Source organism: Cibotium barometz, chromosome 14 (genome assembly GCF_041138505.1).
Source record: "Cibotium barometz isolate CiBa-2024 chromosome 14, ASM4113850v1, whole genome shotgun sequence".
NCBI classification, from domain to species: domain Eukaryota; kingdom Viridiplantae; phylum Streptophyta; class Polypodiopsida; order Cyatheales; family Cibotiaceae; genus Cibotium; species Cibotium barometz.
The window spans coordinates 46,636,376-46,663,054 of NC_141059.1; the positions used below are offsets into that span (position 1 = coordinate 46,636,376).

A 26,679-nucleotide genomic window follows, 5' to 3' on the forward strand; every position below is an offset into this window, starting at 1 on the left:
TGTTCTAAAATATTTATTCAAGAATAATATAAAAACATATATTAACCTCCTTATTGTTGTTATTACATGTTTACCTTCCTTAAAGCTACTCCTACCCTCTAAAATATTTATTCAAGAATAATATAAAAACATATATTAACCTCCTTATTGTTGTTATTACATGTTTACCTTCCTTAAAGCTACTCCTACCTTCAATTAATAACCTAATTAGTACTTTCTATTTTCCACCACTAAAACTAATTTTAACATAAGCGTGGCCCACTTGTACCTATCCTAAACCTCTATTTTCACCAAATATATTCATTCAACCCTCTCACATTCACACTGTTTCACCAAATATGACCATTCAATTCACACATTCACAATGTTTCACCAAGTATAATCATTCAATTCTCTCAAACCATAATGGCATAAAGTCATGTCCCAAACCCTTCAACCACACGATGCTTTATACTCCATTATGAAGGTATACCTCTTTTCATGCACACAAAATATAATCACAAACAACCCCCTCTTTCCATTTCTTAAAGCAACAACACAATGTAAAGTACAAGATTCTAATACATATTTCTTCCTAATCAAATGGTATATTCCTTTATTGCAAAACACAATCCACATTACCGTCACAAAATTATCCTCACTAGGCAATGATCTACACTTGGCCATGTGCACCTTCTTTATACAATAGGATGGAAACAAGAGGCCACACATAGTGTTATGTGGCTTTTCTTTGCATTATTAGACTATGTACGCAATGCTAGTGCATTCACTTTGAAGCACTATTTGTAAAATTAAGTGAGTGTTAAAAATAAAATTAAATCTATCAAAGTGACACATACTATTCTACATAGTGCTTGCATTCATATACTTTGGAGTGTCTTTTTGCAAGTCAAACTAATGTGCAAAAGGACAAGGTCCGATGTGTTGAATTGTCTATAATAAACAAAACTATTCGATGCATGTTCGGTATGTCTTTTGTCCAAAATTCTTCGTCATATGTTGGAAAAAAAGAGGACTACAAATACATTAGATGAACCATAATGGAAAAAAAGAGGACTACAAATACATTAGATGAACCATAATGGCCACTCAAATATCCTATGTATATAAGAATGTTTAAAGCTTAAAAACTACATTTTTATTTTTATTTCGTAATCTTTCCTCTCACATTCTATCTTGTGTAAGTCTAAAAACAAAGAAGGTGCATGGAAATGGTCATTACATCAATTTGCAATGATGTTAGGCATATGCCTTATCATATAAAAGAAATAAAAACTCTCGCCCATTCATTAAGGAAATGGATCACCATAACTTTCTTTCAATGGATCTTGTTTGTATTGACAAGAGAGGTATTGAAGTTACATGCCATCAGCCATTCATTAATGAAAAGGATCACCATAACTTTCTTTCAATGGATCTTGTTTGTATTGACAAGAGTGGTATTGAAGTTAGTTCCCTCTCTACAGAAGGAGAGATTTGAACCCATTGCCTTCTTGTTTCGATTATAACAGCAGAGGAGGGGCCTTAAGAGAGACCAAAAGCTTGGGATCTTGTTAGGGCCTTAAGAGAGACTGAAAGCTTGGGGCCGGGGGGTCGGAACTCATGACTCTGGACGGGCGATGTAAACTCTAGATGGCGGACGGGCAATGTAAACTCTAGATGGAGGACAGGCAAGTGTAAACCCTACCCAAATGATCAGATTTTTGACAAGCTTTTTGAGAGCATATCTTGTAAAGACCCTTATAATCATAAAAAGAAATTTATAAAGTTGGAGATGTAATAAGGTCACTTGCTGCTCAAGTTGACAAGGTACAAGGTGGTGGTGTGACTCCACCTACATGTGAAAGCAATTAAAGGAGCGAGCCGTTGTAACGCAATATGTATATGCGCGCACTGTGCACTGTGCAGCACCACAGGAAGAGAAGAAGAAGTCTGAGATGATAAGGCTATGGCCAGAGGGGCCTGACAGGCCGTATGCATTTGTGTTTGGCGTTTACTCCCTTTCCTTTTCGCCTTTCGGGACCCCCCTCCCCCGCCCTTTCTCTCACTCGAACAGTATTACTTGTCACACCAGCACATGCCTGCACTCCCATCATCCATGTGATCATCCCCCTCGCCTCCAATAGCCCGTGGCTTTCTCCATTATCAATTGCCTTGGCTGCCCAGACACAGACGAGCTCTTTTCAGCTCTGCAGAAGGTCGGCTGTAGTGTCAAAAGAAGATCAACAAACTTACTGTAGTGGGTGCTTCTATGTGCAGCTTTTTTCCTGCTGAAGGGCATCAGCACAAAAAGAATCGAAGAGCAGTGGCCATGGACTCCTCTGGAAGCTTTTTCTGTGCTTCACAGTAGGAGAGCTTCTTCCTTGAATTATCCTATCGTAGGGACTGCACTGGCAATATGCATCGATTACCCTTTAGAGACTTGAGAACCCTAGCTACACTGTGTTATAAGCTCTAGTTAACATGTGCAGAAAACCTTGATCACCCTCCCTGGTTATCCTGTATGAAATCTTAGGTTAGAAATTCAAGATACATTGCTGCCAGGGCTCCTTTTACCCCTCAGCTCTTCAGTACAAGATGTTTCATCACCGCAGCTATGGCTTTCTGCTGTTGCTCCTGCTTGTGGAGGTGGTCTGCAACATCCAGAACAGCAATGCTCTCCATGAGCAGCCTGCGAGGAGCTTGGCGGCGCACAGCGAAAAAAAATGGCACACCCGCAGCGGTATGTGTTCTTGTCCTTTTTCAAGCAAATGTTCCTTCGCCCCACATGGATTTTTTTGCTTGTAATTCAGCACAATTGGAGGATTTAATACCTGCTTTTGAACAAATCGCTCTGCCCTGTGCATAATTAAGGATGTTTTCATTCGAGTTGCAACCAGTTGATATTGTGCTTATTCTTTCTATCTTTAGTGGTGCATTTGCCCTATCAACTACTTATTTGTTGTACTAATTCTTTCTATTTGCTACTTATCTTAGTGCTAGGCTTCATTATGGCTGAGCTGAGTCTGTATCTGTGGAGGTTTGACAAAAACTCAGTGTGAAGGGCTTTGTGTGAATATATGCTCTTGTGTGTGTGTGTATATGACGTTAGTGGGGATGTCGTAGTATGCATAATGGAGTTGATAGTTATATAGTCTTGTGGGTTGACTACCATGAGTATATAACATGCACGTTCCTAAAAGGTGAATTTGGGCATGTTCTTGGATTCATCTAGGTATATACCTTGGTGTGTCCCTTGGAACTCCGAGTCCCTCCTATGGAGGAGTGCGGCACTCACCCATGACCTTCTCCTTGAGGGTCTCTTTCTTGTGGCCATACTTGAAGCACAATCCCTTTAAGCTTGCTGGCACTTTGGTTTATCCCTGTAAGCCCACTGGCACTTTGGTTTAGTGTAATGTTGAACTGTAAATTTTATTGAAAGAATCTTTCAGTTGACATACTTTTGCAAGCCTCGGTTTGTTTTTAAAATGTCGTGACTCAATTGCTATATGCAGGTTTAGCTCCTGTTGTGATTGCCAGGGGCGGTTCTTCAGGACTGTTCCCAGACCAAACTCTTCCTGCGTATGCTCATGCTGTGACCAGTAGTGTATCTCCAATTGCGTTGTCTTGTGACTTGCAGCTAACCAAGGATGGTAGAGACATATGCCGCACTGGTCTTGATCTCAGAAACAGCACAAATGTCAACCAGTCTTCCAATGATGCAAAGCAGTACCTCGTTAATGGAAAGATGGTGACTGGCTATTTTGCAATTGATCATAATGCATCTGAAGTTCTTAATCTCACAGGTGCCACAACCAAACTAATCTACCTTTCTTTCATGCTAAAGACTTTTAAGTGCAAGTAATCACTTTTAACAAATTTGGGTCAGGATCTCTTCTTGTTGTGATGCTTGTTGTATGCAGTTTCTTAAAGGGCTTGATGGCTGTTGGTTGTTTTTTCTCTTGGATGGGTATTGGGAACCTTCTAATGATGCATGCTAATGTTAATCACTTAAACCAAAGCATTAACCAAAAGGTTTTTTGTTAGCTCTCTTGTGGGTTGCTAAAGAATACAATCAACAGCTCTGAGAGTCAACTAGGGTGAGCTACTACACAACAGTCTAAGCCTCTGCTTCACTTGCGTTTGTGTTCTAAGGACCAAGGCTGTCAAATAGACAATCCTTATGATTGCCACATAGCTAGGTCATGGGAGTGCGGGGCCAGCCCTTCGCCACCTATGGTCGCCATCGTTTCAGTGCCCCCCCTTGTCCCTATGTGCAGCCCCCCTCCTTTGCCACCTCCTTCCTTGCTGCCTCCTGCGCTGCGTATTGCGTTCCTCTCCTTCGTTGCCTCCCTCGTCGCTGTTCGTGTGTGGTGCAGAGCCTGAGCCCTCTGCCTCACCCTTAGCCGCCTTGGCCTCCGTGCCCCCCTTGGCGCCTCCCACCTGTGCCCCCCCTCCGCCTGTCCGCTTCTCGCCTTCCCACGTGCCTCCTTCTCCTCCATTCCGACCAGCGCCTCCCCCCCCCCCCCCTCCCCCCTTCCCTTTTCCCTTCTCCGTCTCCCTGGATAGGTGCTTTCAACTCTTGGCTAGTCTCCCATTAGGCAAGTTTCGATAACTTCTGGTCTTCGAACCTTCAGAGGGACTCCATGATAGTCGCTCCGTCATCCTCGGCTGCCGTCCCTTGCCTTTGCTTCGCAGAAGTGGACCTCCTCGCTTAGACAGTCGCATATTTGGATCCTCTCCGCCCAGTTAAAGGTGGTGTTATTGAAAGAGTGATAGAATCCCAACTGCCGCTTTGGTTCTAGCTTGAACGGTCGGGATTCCATCCCTTCGTACCTGCATAACCTCTCCGGAATCAGTTCCTCATTCCATATCACTTCTTTTGCCTTCGGGGAGATCCTATTTTGCAGAGAGTTGAGTACTTTGTTCTCCCAAGCCACTGCTTCACCTGCCGACATGTGGGACACCTTGCTAGAGTTTGTTCTCTAGGAGGGCGCCTCCAGTGGTCCCCTCCCCCCCCTTGTTCCGAGTGCAGATCCTCATCACAGGGAGCCCCCCCAAGCACCAGAGCACTAGGTATTCCTTCCCGAGATCAAGAAAGCAAACTATCACGGGAAGGAAAGCGTGAGACGCCAGCCAGAGAGACACCGCTAGGTTGAAGCCATGCTACCACCTCGCAAAGAAGGCCTGGGCCGTATGCAGTGCGACGGGGCTGAGCCGCATGACTGTCCAATGCTACAGGCGAATCGAACTCAACCTAGTAGTAGCCACGTCCCAAGGAATATTCTATCAGTGATCTTTCTAGGCTCACCAACAAGGCTTGCCTATAACAAATCCCTGACTATCCACTTGCCGGGCCACAATCTTGCAGACTAAGGTGGAGGCGAGGACCCACAATCTTGTAGGCCAAGGTGGAGGCGAGGATCTGGCCTTGGTCGATCCTGGTGTAGGAGAGTGATAGACCACTGACCTGAGGAGGAACCACATGCAAACTTCCAAAGGAGAGTGGCATTGCCAGGCGCATCAGGCTGGCAAGATATAGGAGGATACGGTTTTGTAGAGAACCGTTGTACAAGCATTTATTTTAGTAGCTTCCCGATGGTGATACCTCGCCTATCCTTGAGGAACGCTAGGCATCCAGATTCTCGCAAGGCTCTCTGACCCCTCAGAGCCTTCCGCACAGCCCTTGCCCCTCTCCCTTTTGGTGAACCCTTTCCCCTTGATGTCCCTCCTTAGTCCGCATCCCTCCCCCATCATCTCCTCCCACACTTCACCGGAGCACTCCGGCCACCCTTTGGCGGCCATGCCTGACTTGGAGCGGAGGTAGCAGGCTAGTTCAATCCGACGTTTGATCCATCATTTCACGGAGCCTGTAGAGATGACCATCACTGCTTCTTTGGTAAGCCCCTAGTTTCCCCCACCGCCCCACCCCTCGCGTTGGGCAACAAGTTGACTACAGCTTCTTTCGATGCCTTCTTGTCGAAGGAGCCGGTATGTTCGAGGAGACCGTGGTTCCCATTCATTCGTGTATGTGGTTTTACATCACTCTAGGCTTTCCACCTGAGAGAGTTCATGATCTTCTCCTACCTCTCGAGTGTAGCATCGAGGACCGATTGGAGCTTTCTTTCGAAGGAGCCTTCTATCAAAGGAGCCTTCTATCGAAGGAGCCGGTATGTTTGAGGAGACAGTGGTTCCCATTCGTGTATGTGTAACCGTTTCACATCACTCCAAGCTTTCCGTCCCAGAGAGTTCATGATCTTCTCCTTTCTCTTGAGTGTAGCATCGAGGACCGATTGGAGCCACGGGCAGGCCATAGAGTTCTCACACTATTTGCATGATTTGCGTATCATTGACATTCTTACTCACTTATGGCCATGGCCCATTGGCACGGATGGAGTTGGGTGGCTATGGCCATAGAGACCAGGAAGGGGAGATGGCATCCTGCAGTCCAGACGTGCTTTTTGTGTTTGTTCATGTTTCAGTGGCTCAGAGATCCAGAAGGAGAGATGGTGTCTTGGAGGTGCTTCCTTTTGTGTTTTTTCATGTTTGAGTGGTATCTCTTTTCTCCCTCCTACAGAGACCAGGCAAGGGAGGTGGCTATGGCCACAGAGACGAGGAAGGGGAGATGGTGTCCTCTAGCCGGAGGTGCTTTTTGTGTTTCTTCATGTTTGAGTGGTAGGATCTCTTTCCCCCTCCTATCGATACCTACATTGCAATATGTGGGACCAGGCAAGGGAGGTGGCTATGGCCACAGTGACGAGGAAGGGGAGATGATGTCCTCTAGCCCTGGAGGTGCTTTTTGTGTTTCTTCATGTTTGAGTGGTAGTATCTCTTCCCCCCTCCTACCGATACCTACATTGCGATATGTGGAGCCAAGAGCATGCATATTCTAGCACTTGGACAGAGTGGCTCTCCATGGAGGGCAGGATTTGTGCCCGTCTGCGTGGATTCGCTCCAGGATCAATAGGGACTACTCTTCATGGAAACCCACGGTTGAGTTGAGGGTAGTTCCTATGTTTCGCCTCCCATAGATCTTGGTTATGCGGAATGGCTCATGAAACATTTAGGATTTGGAGGGACCGTAGTGCTTTCGGAGGTGTGGGGTTCTTAGAGAGGAGCTTCACAAAGCAGCAGTCGGTGGACCCATTGACATTCTCTTCTGCTCTAGGAGCATATCTTTTACAGGGACGTACTCGTTGCCGAAAGATTCTGCAGGGTAGGAGTCACACCTTATATGGTCCCATTCTTTTGGCCCCTCCGGGACACAGGGTTGAGTATGCATTTCCGTCAGCAAGCAGCTATTGCTTGCAATGGTTGACTCAAGCGCCATTGTCATTGATGAGCTCAGTGGGTGACCATCGGGATTGAAGAGGCCATGGTGGGGACTTGCTGAACGTATATGTATCGAATACCGCAGTAGGCATAGCCACTTTTTGGAGTACAATTGACCAGTCTCTTCCGGAGGTAGATATTTGGTGTATGTGTAGGGTCTTCAACATGCTAAAATCGGGAAAGGATAGACTTGAAAGGTGGCATGGCTATAGTATTTGGCATAGAGTAATTGGCTTGGGAGGAGTTGTTTTGGGCTTCGAGGAGATAGGACCCTTGGCATTTATTGGAGTTTGGACGCAGTCTTGGGAGACTATGCTTCTCGAGATCTGACAAGAGTACATGTCCGATACTCTATGCCAGATACTGTAGTCATGCCACCTTATGGTCCCATTCCTTTGGCCCCTCCGGGACATAGGGTTGAGTATGCATTTTCATCGGTGAGCCCTGCAGTGGTTGACTCAAGCGCCATTGTCATTGATGAGCTCAGTGTGGGTGACCATCGAGATTGAAGAGGCCATAGTGGGGAATTGGTGAAAGTATATGCATCGAATGCCTACAGTGAACGTATATGCATCGAATGCCGTAGTAGGCATAGCCACTTTTTGGAGTACAGTTTACTAGTCTCTTCCACAGGTAGATTTCTGGTGTATGTGTAGGGTCTTCAACATGCTAGAATGATTGAATGAATGAAACACTATGTATTTATATGCATCTAGTGGGTTGTCAGTTTTTTAAAGCAAGTCGGCTAGCTCCTAAATCATACATGATTTAATAAAATAGTCTTTATGTGTTGCTTATAATACTTTTAAGTCTACCAACTAGACATAAGGCTATCGTGACTAGATTATATGCTTATGCAATGGGTTAAATGCATATGTAATATTTTAATGCTATGGCTAAAGTTCACATGCAATGCAATAAATGCTTCTAATACACACTCTAAGGCTTTAACTAACTTCTATATACATGAATGATTCTCTTCGAGTGGGTAAGAGTGTAAGATTCCTCCTTAGCCTGAATATCAAATAAGCCTCTATTTCAATCCCTTGTAATCATTCTATGATTCTGAATACAAGAAAATATCATTTTTCCTTGTTTTGCCTAGTGAGATAAAAAAATTCTAGAGAGTGTAAAATCGGCAAAGGATATACTCGAAAGGTGGCATGGCTACCGTATTTGGCATAGAGTAATCGGCTTGGGAGAAGTTGTTTTTGGCTTAGGATCCTTGGTATTTATCGGAGTTTGGACGCAGTCTTGGGAGACTATGCTTCTCAAGATCTGACAAGAGTACATGTCCTAACTTGTCCAGATTAGATTGGTTCTATGTCGATGAGTGGGTGTAACTTGGTTTAACACAATGCTAATCCATACACTTAAATACACCAAGATTTCATGGACAACATACTCAATACAAGAAGTAATTTGTTGAATTGACAAGAGACGCACAATGAGTCGGAACAGCCGGCCCCTCCCTCAAATAAAGTATATTGATCTTGGGAGAATCGAGTACATAGTGTCATGGGCATTGTTGATCAGATTTTCATACCAATGCATATGAATACAATATTGCAAACAATGTGGTTGTCGGTGTAGACTTGCAAATTGCAACTCACACTACTCTCTCAAGTGTCCATGTTCCCTATCATCTGCTCTCTATTGTTCCACCAACACATAGTAGCAACAATTTGCAAGAGAGCGCATAGGACAAGAGAACACTACACAGGGTATGTGATCATGGAATCTGGTTTCTTCTTCCCGCTACTTGCTTCCATATTTAAGCATCAAAGCTTAAATATTGCAAGTAGAGTCGATGACAGCAGAAGTCTTTGCGATGGAAGCGTTTGGAGTGTTGAAATCTTCGATTTGTCACGTCGCGATCTTTCACGACAAAAGTCTTCAAGAGGATGAAGGGAACCTTGGGAAAGCTTCCCTTATGGCTCAACTAGAGAAGGGAAGGTTGAAATTAGGGTTTTCAATAAAAAGACCAGACATTACAGTAAAAATAAAAGCTGTTTTACTGAATTTCAGTCATTGGGAGTGTGTGGGAGATTGAACACCACTTGGAAACACTCCTGGAAGCTTGGAAAACACACTAGTAAGCTTGGGTATGGAGTTGGCAAGGAGAAAGTGCAGAAAATACAGCCAAAGAGGTCTCATGAAGGGGGCACCTACTTCTAGAGAGAGAGAAGAGAGATGGTGAGTTGTCCACTCTAGGTGTCAAGTAGAGAGGATAAGTGCCTTGTGGTGCAAGCTAGAACGGACACATGGTTGGTTACTCCCTTTGTACAAAGGAGGTAAGGTTTGGGCGGTGGGCATTGGGTTTTGTCCACCTTGGGACATCAGTGTGTGTGAACACAGGGTTGGTCATAACTTATAAGTGAGTTTTGGTTGCCCAAAACTTAATGAAGTATGTACACGCTCACTTATAAATTAGTGCTAATTCCTAAGGCTAGGCTTATGACCAATACTTACCACCAAGTACACGAGGTACCAGACCCAATTGAATACCAATTCTCAAGGCATTTTCAGGCATGTACACACAGGCACAGTCCCGCCAAGTCCATAGTATCACATGAGTGGTATCAATCCTCGGCATATGCAACTTACCACCAAGTACATGAGGTACCAGACCCAATTGAATACCAATTCTCAAGGCATTTTCGGGCATGTACACACAGGCACAGTCCCAACGGAAAGCCAAGTCCACAGTATCACATGAGTGGTATTAATCTCCGACATATGCAACTGCCATGAACGCCAGTCCAATGTACATACATAATGAGAGCACGGGTGGACCAATTGGATAGCCAAATGGTGACGTCCCTCCCGGCCTCTAAACAGTTGTGCGTAACTGAAAAGCATCCATATAGGTCTGAAGCAAATGTAGGCAATCTCTAAAGAACTCTTCATCTACCCATTTAGCATGAATGGGAAGATAGTTCTTAAACTTCACAAGGTAACGCTTGACAACTTTGCCCGTAGCAAGCTTGCGTTCCTTGTGATACACAATTTGCTCTAGTTGCCAAATCTCCTCAAGCTTATCCGATTCTGGTGGATTCTCAATGATTGCTTCAGTGGGCTTCCGGCCCTACATACTTGCGAAGGAGACTCACATGAAAAGCATTGTGTATGTGCTAATGACTAGGTAATGCCAATCTGAAAGCCACTTCATTGATCTTCTTGATCACTCTCGAAAAGGCCCATAGTACCTAGTTTCAAGCTTAGGGTATGCACTCTCTTTGCTAGGCCTCTTTGCCAGTCTTGCTTTCTCAAATTTCAGCAATACACAATCATTGTCTTTGACATCAAATTGCCTTCTATGCTTGTCGTCGGCAGCCTTTTTATGCTTGTCTTGTGACCTTGTAATTATAATGGCTGTCCGCACCTGAGCAAAAGTAATATCCAAGTCTCTTACATACTCATCAGCTGCAAATATCTCATCCTTTTTGCGAAGGATGGGTGGCAAAACCATTTTACCACAAACAAAACGGGGCCATTCTCGTAGATGCATGTACCGTGTTGGTTGTATGCAACATAACATTTTAAGAGATCCAACACGGCTGAAATTGAAGCCTCACTTTGCCCATCTGTTTGAGGGTGATAAGCTGATGAGAAGTCCATATTATCAAATATGGCCCGCCAAAGGAGACTTGTGGTCGTGGGATCTCTATCTCCCACAATGGACTTCGGCATTCCATGATGCTTGAACACTTGTGCAAGATATATTTTAACCATATGCTCAGTTTTGATGGTCTTCTTGATCGGCAAGAAGTGAGCGTGCTTGCTAAACCTGTTCACAATTGTCCAAACCTTGTTGGGTCCGTGGCAAGTCTATAATGAAATCCATTGTAATACTTTCTCATGGCTGCTTGGAAATAGGCAATGGTTGAAGCAAAACTGGTGGCTTTTGCTCATTGAATTTCATCTTCTGATAGGTGATACATCACGTACATGTGCCTCGATGTTCTTCCGCATACTTGGCCAAAAGAAATACCGCTCAATCATGTGCGTAGTAGGCATTATGTCTCTATGACCAGCATATGGGGGAGCATGGCGCTTATCCAAAACCTTCGGCCTCATGTTAGACACCACACATAGGTAATTATCTTTCATGAGATAGCCCTCTTTGATCACATATGAGGCATGTGTATGACCAGCCATCAAATCAGTCCAAATAGTGGCAAAATCAGAATCTGTATGATACAAATTACGCATGGCAAGCAAGTCCCCATGAGAGGCAACCGAGATAGTTGCTACATACGGCTTTCGTGACAATGCATCTGCCACTACATTCTTCTTTCCTGGGGTGTGCAAGATTTGAAAATGAAACATAGTTAGAAAATTGGCCATCCTCATATGCTTCTCTGACAATTTAGTTTGGGTAAGAAAATACCTCAAACTTTGGTGATCTGTTTTCACAATGAAATCAATCCCAAGAAGGTAATGTTTTCATATGGTAAGCGCATGAATTACAGCAAGGAGATCTTTCTCATAAATGCCAAGAGAGAGCTTTGTATCATGCAATCTACAGCTGTCAAAAGCCAGGTCATGTTCCTCTTGATTTAGGACAGCTCCTATGTTATATCCAGATGCATCACATTCTACACCGAATGGCTTTTGCAAATCCAGAATGATCAACACTGGACCATGTGTAGTTACATCTTTCAATTTGAGGAATGCATCTCTCTCTACATCAATCCATTTGAATGTAGCCTTCTTCTTTGTCAAGTCATGCAAAGGAGAAGCAATCCATGCAAAGTGCTGAATGAACCTTGTGGTAGTAAGAGCATAATTTAAGAAAACTACGGATCTCATGCACTGACCTCAATTCGGTCCAATTTCGAATTGCATCAATCTTTGCAGGTTTCATCCGCACTCTATCTTTGGACACAATATGCCCAGGACCTTTGCATTTATAAAGAGTTTATGCTTACGGAGTTCTTCAAAAACAATAGCCAAATGAGCTCTATGCTCTTCTTTGGTCTTCGAGAAGACTAGGATGTCATCAAAGAAGACACGTGTAAATTTTCTGTACCCATGGAATTTATGATCCATCATTCTATTGAATGTAGCCGGGGTATTTATAAGACCAAAAGGCATAACAAGATACTCATAAAGCCCAAATGCTGTCCTGAAAGCAGTAACTTTATGTACATCCTCAAGCACTACACGCACTTGATGATACCCACTCTTGAGATCAATTCGGCTAAAGCATGCTGCCGATCTATCCAACTTGTCAAGGATGTCGTCCATGCGTGGAATCGAAAACCGATTCTTGATGGTGAGCTTATTCAAAGCTCTATAATCCACACACATATGAAAAGATCCGCGGGTGAACAATATGGAGAAGAGCTTGGCTGAACCAAACCCTTCTCAAGAATCTCATTTACCTGCATCATCATCTCTTTTTGGGATGCACTTACACGGCTGGCCTATTAGGTGGTGAGGTACCCGGCACAAGATCAATGCGATGATCTTCCGATCGTACGGGTGGCAACTCATTTGGTAACTCATCAGCAAAACAATTATTGTACTCTTGCAAGAATTTCAGCCTATCATTACTAAGAGTGTTTACATGCACATTATTTTCTTCAACATGATCTCGGGACCCGTACAAAAATCAAGTACGCAAAACACTCTTTCATTACTTTCTTAATTTGTACATGAGATACAAGGAGAATGGTATCACCCTCTTCACCAGCATCAATCACATGCTCTCGGCCTTTATGCATGAAGGTGATCCTGTTGGTCTTGTAAGCCTTGCACAGATCAATGTGTGTATGCCAAGGCTTTCTAAGCAATACATCACAGCCATTCAAAGGCGTTATAGAAAGTCCTCATGATCCACATAGCTTGCACTTCTCTACCAACAAAGGCAGTCTCTGTCTCAATTTGAGGACCCATGTCCTCCACTTCAATATCCAAAGCAGCTGTCATTTGTGTAGATATGAAGTTCTTAGCTACACAATCATCAAACATGAACAAAGCGGGCTGATCCTTAAGCTGTCCCCAAGCTTTACATACAACCCTGTCTTTACTATCATGTGAAGTGTTGCCCTACACATCTAGAACCATATGCACATTGGGCTTTGATGCATTCACATTATCACGCTTCTTCTTGTTTGGGCATGCATTTGCAACATGCTCAGTGCTACCAGCCTACCACAAGTAAAGCATTTCCCCACTCATATACTTCTTTTTTTGCTCCGGAGTGAGACCATAGTCTTTCACTTTCAAGAGACACTTCATGGTAGACTTCTTATTTTCAGCCTTTGAACCATTTTTATCTTTGTTTTGGACCTTTTTAGGTGGCTGTCCATTGATATTATCTTTTGATTTCCTCTCCTTAGTAGCTAGGTTTGTTAGTTTATCTATTTTTGATCTTTCAAATGCTTTGTTTTTGTCTGTCCTTCTTCACTATTATTTCTTTAGGAAATCTCTCAATTCGTAAGTTCAGATTTTTCTGATCTTATGAAGGTATATATATATATATTATTTTACAGGTTTTGGATAGTCCTCTCTTTGCCTTGAAATGAAGGTTTAGCCTTATTGGATTGACTCAACTTGAGTTTCAATTGCTCGATGGCAGTGGCGGCTATGATTAGTCGGCGTAAGGTGTAACCAGGATACATTTGTAGTTCCGCTTTGTATACGGGTTGCAATCCCGATTGAAATCTTCTCTTCGTGTCTGTCTCGGTGACATGCATAAATGGAGACACTTCCAAAAGCACATTTCAAAACTTTTGCACTTATGCATTCATTATTTCTCCCTCATTGTACTTCAGCCAATCCCACTTCATTGTTATCTCATTCAATGCATTGGGAGGCAAGAATTGGGCATAGAATCTCTCCTTGAACTCTTTCCATGATCTAACAAGATCCGTGAGCCACCAATGGGCAGTAGTGCCTTTCATGTTTACATAGTGGATCATGGATTTCTGAGTGAAATCCTCATCACTAAAAGCAATATCAAAGTGGGTAATAAAAGAAAGTGCTTTGATGCATCATATTTTCCATGATATGCATCAAACTTCATAGATTTGTCTCTGGCTTTGAAGGTACGAGACTTTGATGCATTAGCCTACATCTCAATATGTTTTCCCACATGTTTGTCCATTGGGACAGTGTTGAGATATCGAGCTCATCTAGTGAGGCGGTGGACATTGATGATCCGCCTAGGGGATAGGCCCACACTTACACCACTGGCATGGTTGGTGAGATCATGGGTGATATGCGGCGAGTGGGATGACAGGCTGTGTGACAGCCATTCTAGAGACTGGCATAGTTATAGCGCCAGCTCATTTAGTTGGGTTCACACTATAGAGAACCCTAGTATGTATTTGGTTGAGTATCTTTTCATAGTGTGTACTCTTTGTATATGGTGTGTTGAGTGTTGTGTGAAGAAAAAGAAGAAGATTTTCAGCCTCTCACCTTGTGTTCTCTTTTAGGGTTTTGTGAGTGTGTGTGTGTGTGTGCTTGCAAGAGCTCAAGCTCTCTTTTCCCCTGCATCTTTTCATGGTATCAAAGCGTGGTTCATGCTAAGGGTTGAGCTGCAAGCAAGAGAAGCATAGGAAGCGGTTCGAGGGTAAGAGCTTCATTTACTCTTCCCTATTTGTGTTGGCGACTACACCCTTGTCGGGAGCAACATGCCTCCTACACTTCATGAAGGAGAAGAGTGAGGTGTTCACTCATTTTCAGAACTTCAGAGTTATGGTTGAAAAGCAAACAGGGAAACATGTAAAGTGCCTAAGATCAGATGGAGGGAGAGAGTACTTTTCCAATGAGTTCTCTGAATTTTTGAAAAAGAATGGTATTCAGAGTCAGTTTACATGCAGATACACTCCACAGTAAAATGGAGTTGCTGAACGGAAAAACAGGCACATTACTGAAATTGCGCGAGCATTGATGGGAGAGAAGAATATGCCGCATAGCTAGTGGGCTGAGGCTGTTTTACAGCAGTTTACATCATGAACAGGTTTCCAACTGCAGCCATACATGATGTAACTCCAGAGGAGAGGTTTACTGGCAGAAAACCTCATTTGTCTCATTTGAAAGTCTTTGGATGCATTGCATTTGTGCATGTGCCAGATGAGCTGAGAACTAAGCTGGATCCAAAAGCTGAAAAATGTGTGTTTATTGGGTATTCCCTTGAGCAAAAGGGATACACGTGTTATAACCCTCCTGCTACACGTGAGTTGAGGATAAGCAGGGATGTTGTTTTTGATGAGATGAGCAGTTGGTATGTTGTTTTTGATGAGATGAGCAGTTGGTATGTTGCTGAAAAAGAAGCTGTTGGGGATGATGTGAGTGGAAATGTGGATGCACAGAATACAAGTCAGCAATCACAGTCCTCATCTAGTGGTTCAGTTGATAGACCATGGAGTGGTAGGCTTCGTCATAATACCAGTGCTGCAAATGTGATTAGTACATCACATAAAGGCAAAGAGAAAGTGGTTGAGCCCCTTAGTATGCCTGACATTTTTGCAAGGCATTCTTATGTTGATGGAGAGTCTAGTGGCTCAGAGATGAGCCTTGATGAGGATCTTGGGATACCAGCTATGAGAACACCTACAGGTTGTAGAGCCCACATGCATTGATGAGGCTGTTGGAAATGTTTGTTTGGAGAAAGCTATGGATGAGGAGATGGATGCATTATATGGAAATGAGACTTGGGATTTAGTGCAATTGTCTGAAGGCAAGAAAGCCATTGGATGCAAGTGGGTGTATAAAGTAAAACATAACAGTGATGGAAACATAAGCAGGTAGGTACAAGGCTAGATTGGTAGCCAAAGGATATGCGCAGAAATATGGCATTGATTATGAGGAAACTTTCAGCCCAGTTGCCAAGATGGCAACAGTGAGAGTTGTGATAGCAGTGGCTGCGTCAAAGCAATGGTCTTTACATCAGATGGATGTAAAGAATGCATTCTTGCATGGGGATTTGCAAGAAGAGGAGCGTCAAAGCAATGGTCTTTACATCAGATGGATGTAAAGAATGCATTCTTGCATGGGGATTTGCAGGAAGAGGTGTATATGTTGTAGCCACTTGGTTATGAGGATGTGAGTCACCTCGAGCATGTTTGCAGGTTTAAGAAAGCCTTGTATGGCTTAAAAACAAGCACCAAGAGCATGGTCTGACAAGATTTCTGAATATCTTGTCACTATTGGCTTACATGTAGCCAATGCAGATTTCTTGCTGTATGTGAGACACAGTGATAGAGGGGTTGTGCTTGTTGTCATCTATGTAGATGACCTGATCATTACGGGGGACCATGATACAGAGAGCTTTAATGTAAAGATCTTGCTTAGACAGAAGTTTGAGATGAAGGATTTGGGAGAGCTCAGATATTTCTTGGGCATTGAGGTGATTAGGTCATCACATGGTATGGGATTACTGCAGAGACAGTATGGCTTGGACATGTTGTCCAAGTATGGTATGACAGGCTGTAAGCCTATCTCAGTGCCATTGGATCAGAATGGTAAGTTGAGTGCAGATTCAGGAGAGATTTTGGAGAATCCTACTATGTATAGACGCATAGTAGGAAGCTTGATCTACATGACGATCACCAGGCCAGATTTGAGCTATGCTGTTGGGTTAGTGAGTCAGTTTATGCAGGTTCTTCGAAAGCCGCATTTGGATGCATTGAGACGTATACTGAGGTATGTGAGGTCTACTTTGCATTGTGGACTATTTTATGAAACTGGGACAGAGATATGTGTACATGGGTACACAGATGCTGATTGGGCTGGTAGTATCTCAGATAGAAGATCTACTAGTGGCTTCATGTTTTCTTTGGGGAGTGCTGCTGTGACTTGGAGCAGCAAGAAGCAGCTCTATCCAATACAGAGGCCGAGTACAGAGGTGTTGCTATAGCAGCATGTGAGGTAGCTTGGTTGAGAAAGCTACTTGCAGATTTGGGTCTATCAGTGGATAGACAAGTTGTCATTTTCTGTGACAACATTAGCAGTATACAGTTGGCCAAGAACCCAGTTTTTCATGCTCGCATGAAGCATATAGAGGTCCACTACCATTTTGTCAGAGAGAAGGTTTTGGCAGGAGACGTTGACCTTGTTTATGTCAGCACACAGGATCAGGTCGCTGACATCTTCACCAAAGCATTGGGTACAGAGAAGCTCCGCAGATTCAGGGCTTCGCTTGGTGTACATGAGATGGAGTTGAGCTCGAGGGAGAGTGTTGATGATGACCCGCCTGCGGGATAGGCCCACACTTACACCATTGGCATGGTTGGTGAGATTATGGGTGATATGCTGCCAGTGGGATGACAGGCTGTGTGACAGCCATTCTAGAGACTGGCATAGTTATAGCGCCAGCTCATTTAGTTGGGTTCACACTATAGAGAACCCTAGTATGTATTTGGTTGAGTACCTTTTCATAGTGTGTACTCTTATCTTTGTATATAGTGTGTTGAGTGTTGTGTGAAGAAGAAAAAGAAGATTTTCAGCCTCTCACCTTGTGTTCTCTTTTAGGGTTTTGTGAGTGTGTGTGTGCTTGCAAGAGCTCAAGCTCTCTTCTCCCTTGCATCTTTTCAGACAACCCTTGTGGTTGGCATCATTTTAGGAACAAAAGGTGATGCATTAGGCATAGATACATGTGCCCTGTAAGCATGAAACATGGCTGGCCCCTTAACACACATTTATGCATTTTTATCCATAGCTTCTCTCTCACGAGCATACTGGCATGAGTGGCATGAGAGATACGCGGAAAACCTGCACTAATAGAAAATTGCAGCCCATGTTGCATGTGTTGTGCAGGCACATTTTCAGTCGGCAATGGCATTTGACATATATTTTGACCATTGCCATAAACATTGTATCCTTCACGGGCTACATAGGGTACTCTTGCATGGTGTGTGAAACCGGCCTCTGTTAGAAAACCAGAGTGCGGTAAGAGCTAACACCCGTCCACTTGTAGTCTAGATGATAAACAAAACACAGATTGGAGCTAGAGTGCCCAAATCTGAATACACAACGACACCTGTTGGCCCCAAAGCTTGGCGTCCCTTGCGGTATTTCTTTATTCCATTAAAATAATATGTATGGCTGAGTACAACACAAAAACCAGCCAAGAGTTTACACCTGTAGTTCAATCTGACTGCCCACAAATCCTTCTCAGCACAGAGGATCTATGCACACAGATCTGTGTCTTCAAGCAACACACTGTGCCTCCCTCTGATCAGCCAAGTTCACAAAGCAGGCCAGCCATGGGCATACATCTGGCATAACTCATAAGCATGATACATCTTCTCAGCTCAACATACATTTGCTGTTCAATCCCTGTCTTAATCTCTTGTCAATCTGCCAAACTCCTCCTCTCACAAGGAGCCAGATAACACATACCTGTAGCAGACATCAAGCAATAGAAAGAGAGATAGATGAACAGAGTCAAGGCTTACCAAGTTCAGCTCGTGAAACAACACTGGAGGAAGCAACAGCACCAATCTGTGCCTGCAGGCACTTGAATCCACAATCCTGCTTCACACGTGTGCTTGCACTTGCCTGTATCTTCCTCCTGATGCTCACTCCTATGCTGTCCTTGTAAAGTACAGATCTGAAAATCAGTACAGTACCCGTCTGTACCGCCTCGGGATACGTGCCAGGCGTTGTACTTGCAAAAACAGCCTGCTGTCCACTTCTGTACCAGCCTGAATCAGCCTGCACAGGTCTGTCCAGCACCCAGAGAAGCACCGCCTGCACCTGTACCTGCTGTACCTGACTGCCCGTACACTGTACGGCAGTCGTACAGTAGGGTTTGGGCTGGAAAACAGGCTGTGCAGCCTGTTTTGAGCTTCTGCGCAGAATTCCCAGCAACAGCTCTGTGCGCCGCCAGCAACAGATGAGAGAGAGGGAGAGAAAGCTTGCGTAGTCCTGGCCGTACAGTGCTGTACGGCTGGTTTCCTCAGAAAAACAGCAGCACAACAACTCTTCAGCAGTCGCCTCCCCTTCCTGTGCTTTTCCACGCTAGTTCATCATACGCATGAGGGAGGCTCCTCTTTTGCTACACGACTCCCCAAAAAGGGAGGAGAGAGAGTGAAGAAAGAGAAAACCTCCTTCCCAAGTTAATCCCTAGGGCCCCAACTTAATAAGTTCCCTAGGGCCACTAAGGCCTAGGGGCAACTTTAATAAACATTAAAAGTTAATGTTTTAATGTTCCCCCCTTCACACCTAGGGTTGTCCACACATCTTTAAACACTGTCCGGGCACCCCCCATGTGAATCATAAAATATTCTGACCCTGCAACCACCATGCCCACACTTGTCCTGCTCCATTTTCACAGGGCCATGACATACCCCCCTCTTGAAAGATGGCAAGCGTCCTCGATTGCATTCTGGTGATGCATCAAAATATCCAAAGTGAACCATAGAATATGGCAAGATCAGCGTCCCAATCTCTCTGAGCCATACACATGTATCAACATTCACTGCAAACTAATGGCATAGTAATAGTCCAAGTTGTATACCACTGTGAACTATACATATCCACAAAAATCTCCATGTGACTAGTACACATATATCATAGAAGTCCCATAAACAGATGTACTGTCAGCCTCAGTACCTTCGGATGAGATAAAATCTGCACCAAGCGACCTCTAGATGTCATCTGAGCTTGTCTGTATCAAGGGAGTGGAGGTGCTACCCCCCTCTTGAGCATCAGGTAATGCTCCAGACCCATGCTCTGCTGAACCTGAATGAGCCACAATAAGAGTCGGCTCTAACTCAAAGGCATCGAGATAAAGCTGCAAAACCTGAGGTGAATCTGTTAAGTCACCTTCCTCCATCCACTTCGCATCCATCGGTGAATAGTTCTTGAACTTCACAAGATAGCGACGGGAAACTTTACCTCGTACCTTCCTTTCTTTATGTGCCAGTATCTGCTCTGGAATCAGAACCTCATCAAGTTCCTCAACTTCCGGCTGAGCCTCATCTGATACATCCTCACGGAAAGGTCTAAGAAGACTCACGTGAAAAGCATTGTGAATCCTCCAGTGATCTGGTAACTTCAAACGATAGGTTACCTCACCAATCTTTTCCAAAACCTGAAAAGGCCCATAATATCGCATACTCAACTTAGGGAATAAGCGCTCTTTACCCTTCATCTTCTTGAGTCTAGCCTTTTCAAAACGCAAAAGAACCCAATCACCCAATGCAAACTGTAAATCACGTCTGTGACGGTCTGCGGCTTTCTTTTGCTTCTGCTGAGTTTTCTGGAGGGCCAACTTAACTCTCCGATAAGCTTCATCCAAGCTCTCCACATACTGATCAGCCTCAAAGATCTTATCCTTGGTATGCAAAATGGGCGGTACCTTCTTCCCTCCTTCTACAATCTCAAAAGGCGCCTTGCCTGTCGAGCTATGTACAGTGTTGTTATATGCAAACTCCACCAAAGGAAGATACTTTTCCCATTGTTGCTTGTGCTCTGACACATAACACTTGAGAAGATCCAACACTGTAGAGTTAGCCTCTTCTGACTGACCATCTGTCTGTGGATGAAATGACGATGAAAACTTGAGAGTTGTACCCATGTTGTCAAACAACCCTCTCCAAAACAAACTCGTCATCCGTGGATCACGGTCACTAATGATAGACGTAGGCAAGCCATGATACTTGAAGATGTTCGCCATGAACAACTTCACCATATGATCCACTTTAATTGTCTTCCTCACGGGAATGAAATGTGCCTGCTTACTGAACCTGCATATGATAGTCCAGATGCCATCATTTCCCGTTTGTGTCCGTGGAAGATCAAATACAAAATCCATGGCAATGCTCTCCCAAGGTCTATCCGGAATAGGTAAAGGCTGTAATAACCCTGGTGTCTTCTGACGGTCAAACTTTACCTTCTGACATACGATGCATTGCCTCACAAAGGCATCAACATCTCTTCTCAAGGTTGGCCAATAAAAGAAAGTCTCCACTGCTTTGACCGTGGCGTCAATACCTCTATGACCTGCATACGGTGGAGCATGACTTTCAATCATAACCTTGAGTCGCAATGGCCTGGTAACACACAGTCTGCCATGCATCAATAAAAACCCATCTCTGAGAGTGTAATGCTCATGCCGCTGACCCTCAGACATCTGATCATACAACCTTTCAAAATCCTCATCATGGGCATACTGCTCTTTCATTTCATCAAGCTCATGATGATAAGCAAGTGAAACTGCAGAGACCTGTGGCTTGCGTGACAAAGCATCTGCCACTACATTCTTTTTGCCTTCCACATGCACAATCTGGAAGTGAAACATTGACAAAAAGTTTGCCCAATGCATATGCTTCTCTGAAAGCTTAGTCTGCGTGAGGAAATAACGCAAGGTCTGATGAACTGTCTGTACAGTGAAATCAGCCCCAAGCAAGTAGTGTTTCCATGTAGAAAGAGCGTGAATTACAGCCAACATCTCTTTCTCATACACCTGTAAATGCTTCTCAGCATCTTGCAAAACTCTACTCTCATAGGCTATCACATGTCCCTCTTGCATGAGAACTGCACCAATGCTACTTCCACATGCATCACACTGGACAACAAAAGCCTTTCGGAGGTCCGGTAACACCAATACTGGGTCCGAAGTAAGCTTTTCTTTGAGCTTTTTGAATGCTGTAATTTCCCGATCAGCCCATCTAAACGGAGTTGCTTTCTTCGTCAAAGCATGAAGAGGCGAAGCAATTTCAGCAAAGTGCCGTATGTAACGCCTGTAATAGGAACACAATCCTAGAAAGCTGCGTACATCATGCACGGTCCTCAAAGCTGGCCAATTAAGTATTGCTTCCACCTTTGCTGGATCCATACGGACTCCATGACCAGACACAATATGCCCCAAGAAATGTATCTCCTGCAAGAAAAACTCACTCTTCTTGCCATTAACTACCAATCTATGGTTTCTGAGTTCTGCAAACACAATGGCCAAATGCCTTCTATGCTCTTCCTCAGTTTGTGAATGCACAATCATATCATCAAAGAATGTGCCCACAAACTCTCTATGAGGCCTGAAAATCCTGTCCATCATTCTGTTAAATGTGGCAGGCGCATTTGTCAAACCAAAGGGCATAACCAAGAACTCATACAACCCAAACGTGGTTCGGAATGCTGTCTTATGCACATCCTCGGGTCTAATGCGTATCTGATGATACCCGCTTTTCAAGTCAATACGACTAAAAACTGTGGAGCCCTGTAAGCGGTCCAAGATGTCATCGATCCTCGGTATGGGGAATCGATTCTTGATGGTATTCTTGTTCAGCGCCCTGTAATCTATACACATGCGCCAAGAACCATCCTTCTTCTGCACTAAGAGCACAGGTGAGCAAAAGGGTGATGAGCTAGGCTGAATCAACCCCTTATTCAATAGCTCCTGCACCTGACTCATAATCTCTTCCTGTTGGGCTGCACTAACACGATACGGCGGTCTATTCGGTGGAGTACTACCAGGAATCAGATCTATGGCATGATCTTCTGGCCTCTCAGGAGGTAATTCTCCTGGCAATGACTCGGAAAAACAGTCTTGAAACCCACTTAAGAAATCAGCCCTGTCTTTATCTAACATTGACAAATTAGACTTAGACTCATCATCCTGTGCATCCTTTACATAAATCAAGTACGCGGAAAGATGCTTTTTCATTACTGATGAAATCGCCGAAGCGGATACAATAGGAACAGATTCCCCTTTGAGTTTTACATCCAATACATGCTCTTTCCCTCTATGAGTCAGAGTAATTTTCCTATTGTAGGTATCCACCACCGCATGTACCCTGTGGCACCATGGCATCCCCAACAAAACATCACAGCCATCCAAAGGCATGATGAAGAACTCCTCGCTGTCCACATAACCCTGCAAATGAAGCCGAAGCTTCCCAATGATAGGAGTAACGGGTTCTGCATACCCTGGACAAGCCATATTTGCCTCATGTAACGGCCCCATCTCCTCTGTGCGAATCCCCAATCGGCCAGCCAAATCTGGTGAAATGAAGTTGGCTCTAGCACCTGTGTCAAAGAAGATCAAAGCATTCTGATCTCTCACTTTGCCCCATGCCCTGCACAACTCTGTAGCTTCACCACTTAGCTGCTCCCCCACAAGATCAGGAACTAAGCCTGCAGAAGGCTTTGGTTTCTTTGGCTTGGGCTCTCCTTTAGTGTCAGGGTCCTTCTTGGACGTTCTTTTGGGACAATTGAATGACATATGCCCCTCTTCAGTACAGTAAAAACACTTTTGAGCATCTCTCAAAGCCTGTCTTTCCTCAGAAGTCCTTTTGGGCATTGGCAACTTCTTATACTTTGTCTCTGAAGACCCTTTAGTATCACGCGAAGCATGCCCAAATTTTTCAGCTTTCTTGCTCAATTTCTTACTGCCCTTAAACCCAGATGAACCACCTGTGAGTAACGCATTAGCTGTCATAGCATTTTCAATCATCTGTGACATATTCGTTACTCTTGTCTTTATACAGTAATCTCGTACCTCCTTGGGCAGCCCACAACAATACTTCTCAACCTGCTCAGATAATGGCACGGCACGATAAGAAGTCACTGGGAGTAGAGCTTCCCAAAACTTCTTGTTATAATCCTCCAAACTATCACACTTTGAAGCATCCAGCTTGTGCCATGCTGTCATAACATCCACCTCAAATGTAGATGTGAGCCAAACGGAAGAGAAAACCTGTTTGAATTGGACCCATGTGGTGGGTGCTATGCCCTGCAAAAGAAGAGTAGACCACCACTGCAAAGCATTGCCCTTGAGAAAAGTGGCAGCTTTCCTCACCTTCGAAGACTCTGTGTAATTCCCACCAGAAAAAGCAGCATCAAACTGCTGTAAAAAGGTAAGTGCCTTCAATTTATCCTTAGCCCCACTGAAAGTGTCAAACTTCACTGCAGCTCCCCCTTCCTTGTAATCCTTCGCCTTTCCCATAGGCGTTAGATTATCATATGGAAGTGGTTTCGTAAGATTGCTGCCCCCAACATTCATACCCATCATTGGGTCAACATTTCCCATTCCAACACCAGGCATACCATACATCCCAGCCATGTTTCCATACATGCCATGCTGCATACCTGGCTGCATGCCACCAAACATATTGCCTTGCATCCCAGGTTGCATGCTTCCAAACACATTTCCTTGCATACCGGACTGCATACCACCATACATATTCCCTTGCATGCCAGGCTGAAAATTGGCTCCAAAAGGCCCATACATACCCATGCCTCCCTGAGGATAACCCCCAGTCATGGATTGGAACACCGAGCCACCACCAAAGTACCCTGGATGCATGTTCTGCTGAGGAATAGGTGGCTGTCCATAGAAGGAACTCTGTGGGTTAGCACCAAAAGCATGCTGCATGTTCGGAAACTGTGCAGGAGATGGATCCTGTGGAGTGGTACCACTATGACCTTGAGAAAGATTCTTCGAACGAACCTTCTTCTTCTTTTTCTGGGGCTCTGTGCGGGGCTCTGAGCGAGATCTCAAAAATTCAGCAAATCTCTCACTCTGAGTGAGCTGCATAAAAGTATCCATAACACTAGCCAAGCGATCTTTGAACCGAGCATCATCATCCTCTTTACCATGCACATCTTCTGGCTGTGTTACATCCTCATAAGGCTCAACATCTGCAGCCTGTTCTCCTGCAAAAATATCCTCAGATACATCTCTTTCAGGAGAAGACTCTTGCTCTTCTTCTTCTTGATAGAAGTACTCTTCCTCTGTATCAGACATGATTGCTGAATTTTCAGCGATGGCTTTCTCCAAAACAACCACGAGCTCACCCCCTTCAGAAAGTTGATGATTGGTCCCGGCAACGGAACCTTGAAACCGGCCTCTGTTAGAAAACCAGAGTGCGGTAAGAGCTAACACCCGTCCACTTGTAGTCTAGATGATAAACAAAACACAGATTGGAGCTAGAGTGCCCAAATCTGAATACACAACGACACCTGTTGGCCCCAAAGCTTGGCGCCCCTTGCGGTATTTCTTTATTCCATTAAAATAATATGTATGGCTGAGTACAACACAAAAACCAGCCAAGAGTTTACACCTGTAGTTCAATCTGACTGCCCACAAATCCTTCTCAGCACAGAGGATCTATGCACACAGATCTGTGTCTTCAAGCAACACACTGTGCCTCCCTCTGATCAGCCAAGTTCACAAAGCAGGCCAGCCATGGGCATACATCTGGCATAACTCATAAGCATGATACATCTTCTCAGCTCAACATACATTTGCTGTTCAATCCCTGTCTTAATCTCTTGTCAATCTGCCAAACTCCTCCTCTCACAAGGAGCCAGATAACACATACCTGTAGCAGACATCAAGCAATAGAAAGAGAGATAGATGAACAGAGTCAAGGCTTACCAAGTTCAGCTCGTGAAACAACACTGGAGGAAGCAACAGCACCAATCTGTGCCTGCAGGCACTTGAATCCACAATCCTGCTTCACACGTGTGCTTGCACTTGCCTGTATCTTCCTCCTGATGCTCACTCCTATGCTGTCCTTGTAAAGTACAGATCTGAAAATCAGCACAGTACCCGTCTGTACCGCCTCGGGATACGTGCCAGGCGTTGTACTTGCAAAAACAGCCTGCTGTCCACTTCTGTACCAGCCTGAATCAGCCTGCACAGGTCTGTCCAGCACCCAGAGAAGCACCGCCTGCACCTGCACCTGCTGTACCTGACTGCCCGTACACTGTACGGCAGTCGTACAGTAGGGTTTGGGCTGGAAAACAGGCTGTACAGCCTGTTTTGAGCTTCTGCGCAGAATTCCCAGCAACAGCTCTGTGCGCCGCCAGCAACAGATGAGAGAGAGGGAGAGAAAGCTTGCGTAGTCCTGGCCGTACAGTGCTGTACGGCTGGTTTCCTCAGAAAAACAGCAGCACAACTTCTCTTCAGCAGTCGCCTCCCCTTCCTGTGCTTTTCCACGCTAGTTCATCATACGCATGAGGGAGGCTCCTCTTTTGCTACACGACTCCCCAAAAAGGGAGGAGAGAGAGTGAAGAAAGAGAAAACCTCCTTCCCAAGTTAATCCCTAGGGCCCCAACTTAATAAGTTCCCTAGGGCCACTAAGGCCTAGGGGCAACTTTAATAAACATTAAAAGTTAATGTTTTAATGTTCCCCCCTTCACACCTAGGGTTGTCCACACATCTTTAAACACTGTCCGGGCACCCCCCATGTGAATCATAAAATATTCTGACCCTGTAACCACCATGCCCACACTTGTCCTGCTCCATTTTCACAGGGCCATGACAGTGTGAAGTTGGCAATAGTGCCTCTCTAATAGCATGAGGATTCATCCTCTTAGACATAAAGTTGTTGCTCGGGGACTTGTTGGGATACCAAGGCATGTGGGATGGTTGCCTTTTTTGCATAGGCATCCTCGGTA

The 26,679-nt window shown here is 44.5% G+C and overlaps 1 protein-coding gene across 1 annotated transcript in view; it reads left to right on the forward strand.

The window, feature by feature from the left end:
- Nucleotides 1-1,770: 1,770 nt before the first annotated feature.
- Nucleotides 1,771-26,679, forward strand: part of LOC147632095 (glycerophosphodiester phosphodiesterase GDPDL7-like) — a 57,260-nt gene continuing 32,351 nt past the window's right edge. Inside the window, exons 1-2 of the mRNA XM_086808679.1 lie at nucleotides 1,771-2,722; nucleotides 3,495-3,785. Coding sequence (XP_086664805.1) covers nucleotides 2,578-2,722; nucleotides 3,495-3,785 — 436 coding nt within the window. The 5' untranslated portion in view covers nucleotides 1,771-2,577. The remainder of the gene's footprint in view (nucleotides 2,723-3,494; nucleotides 3,786-26,679) is intronic.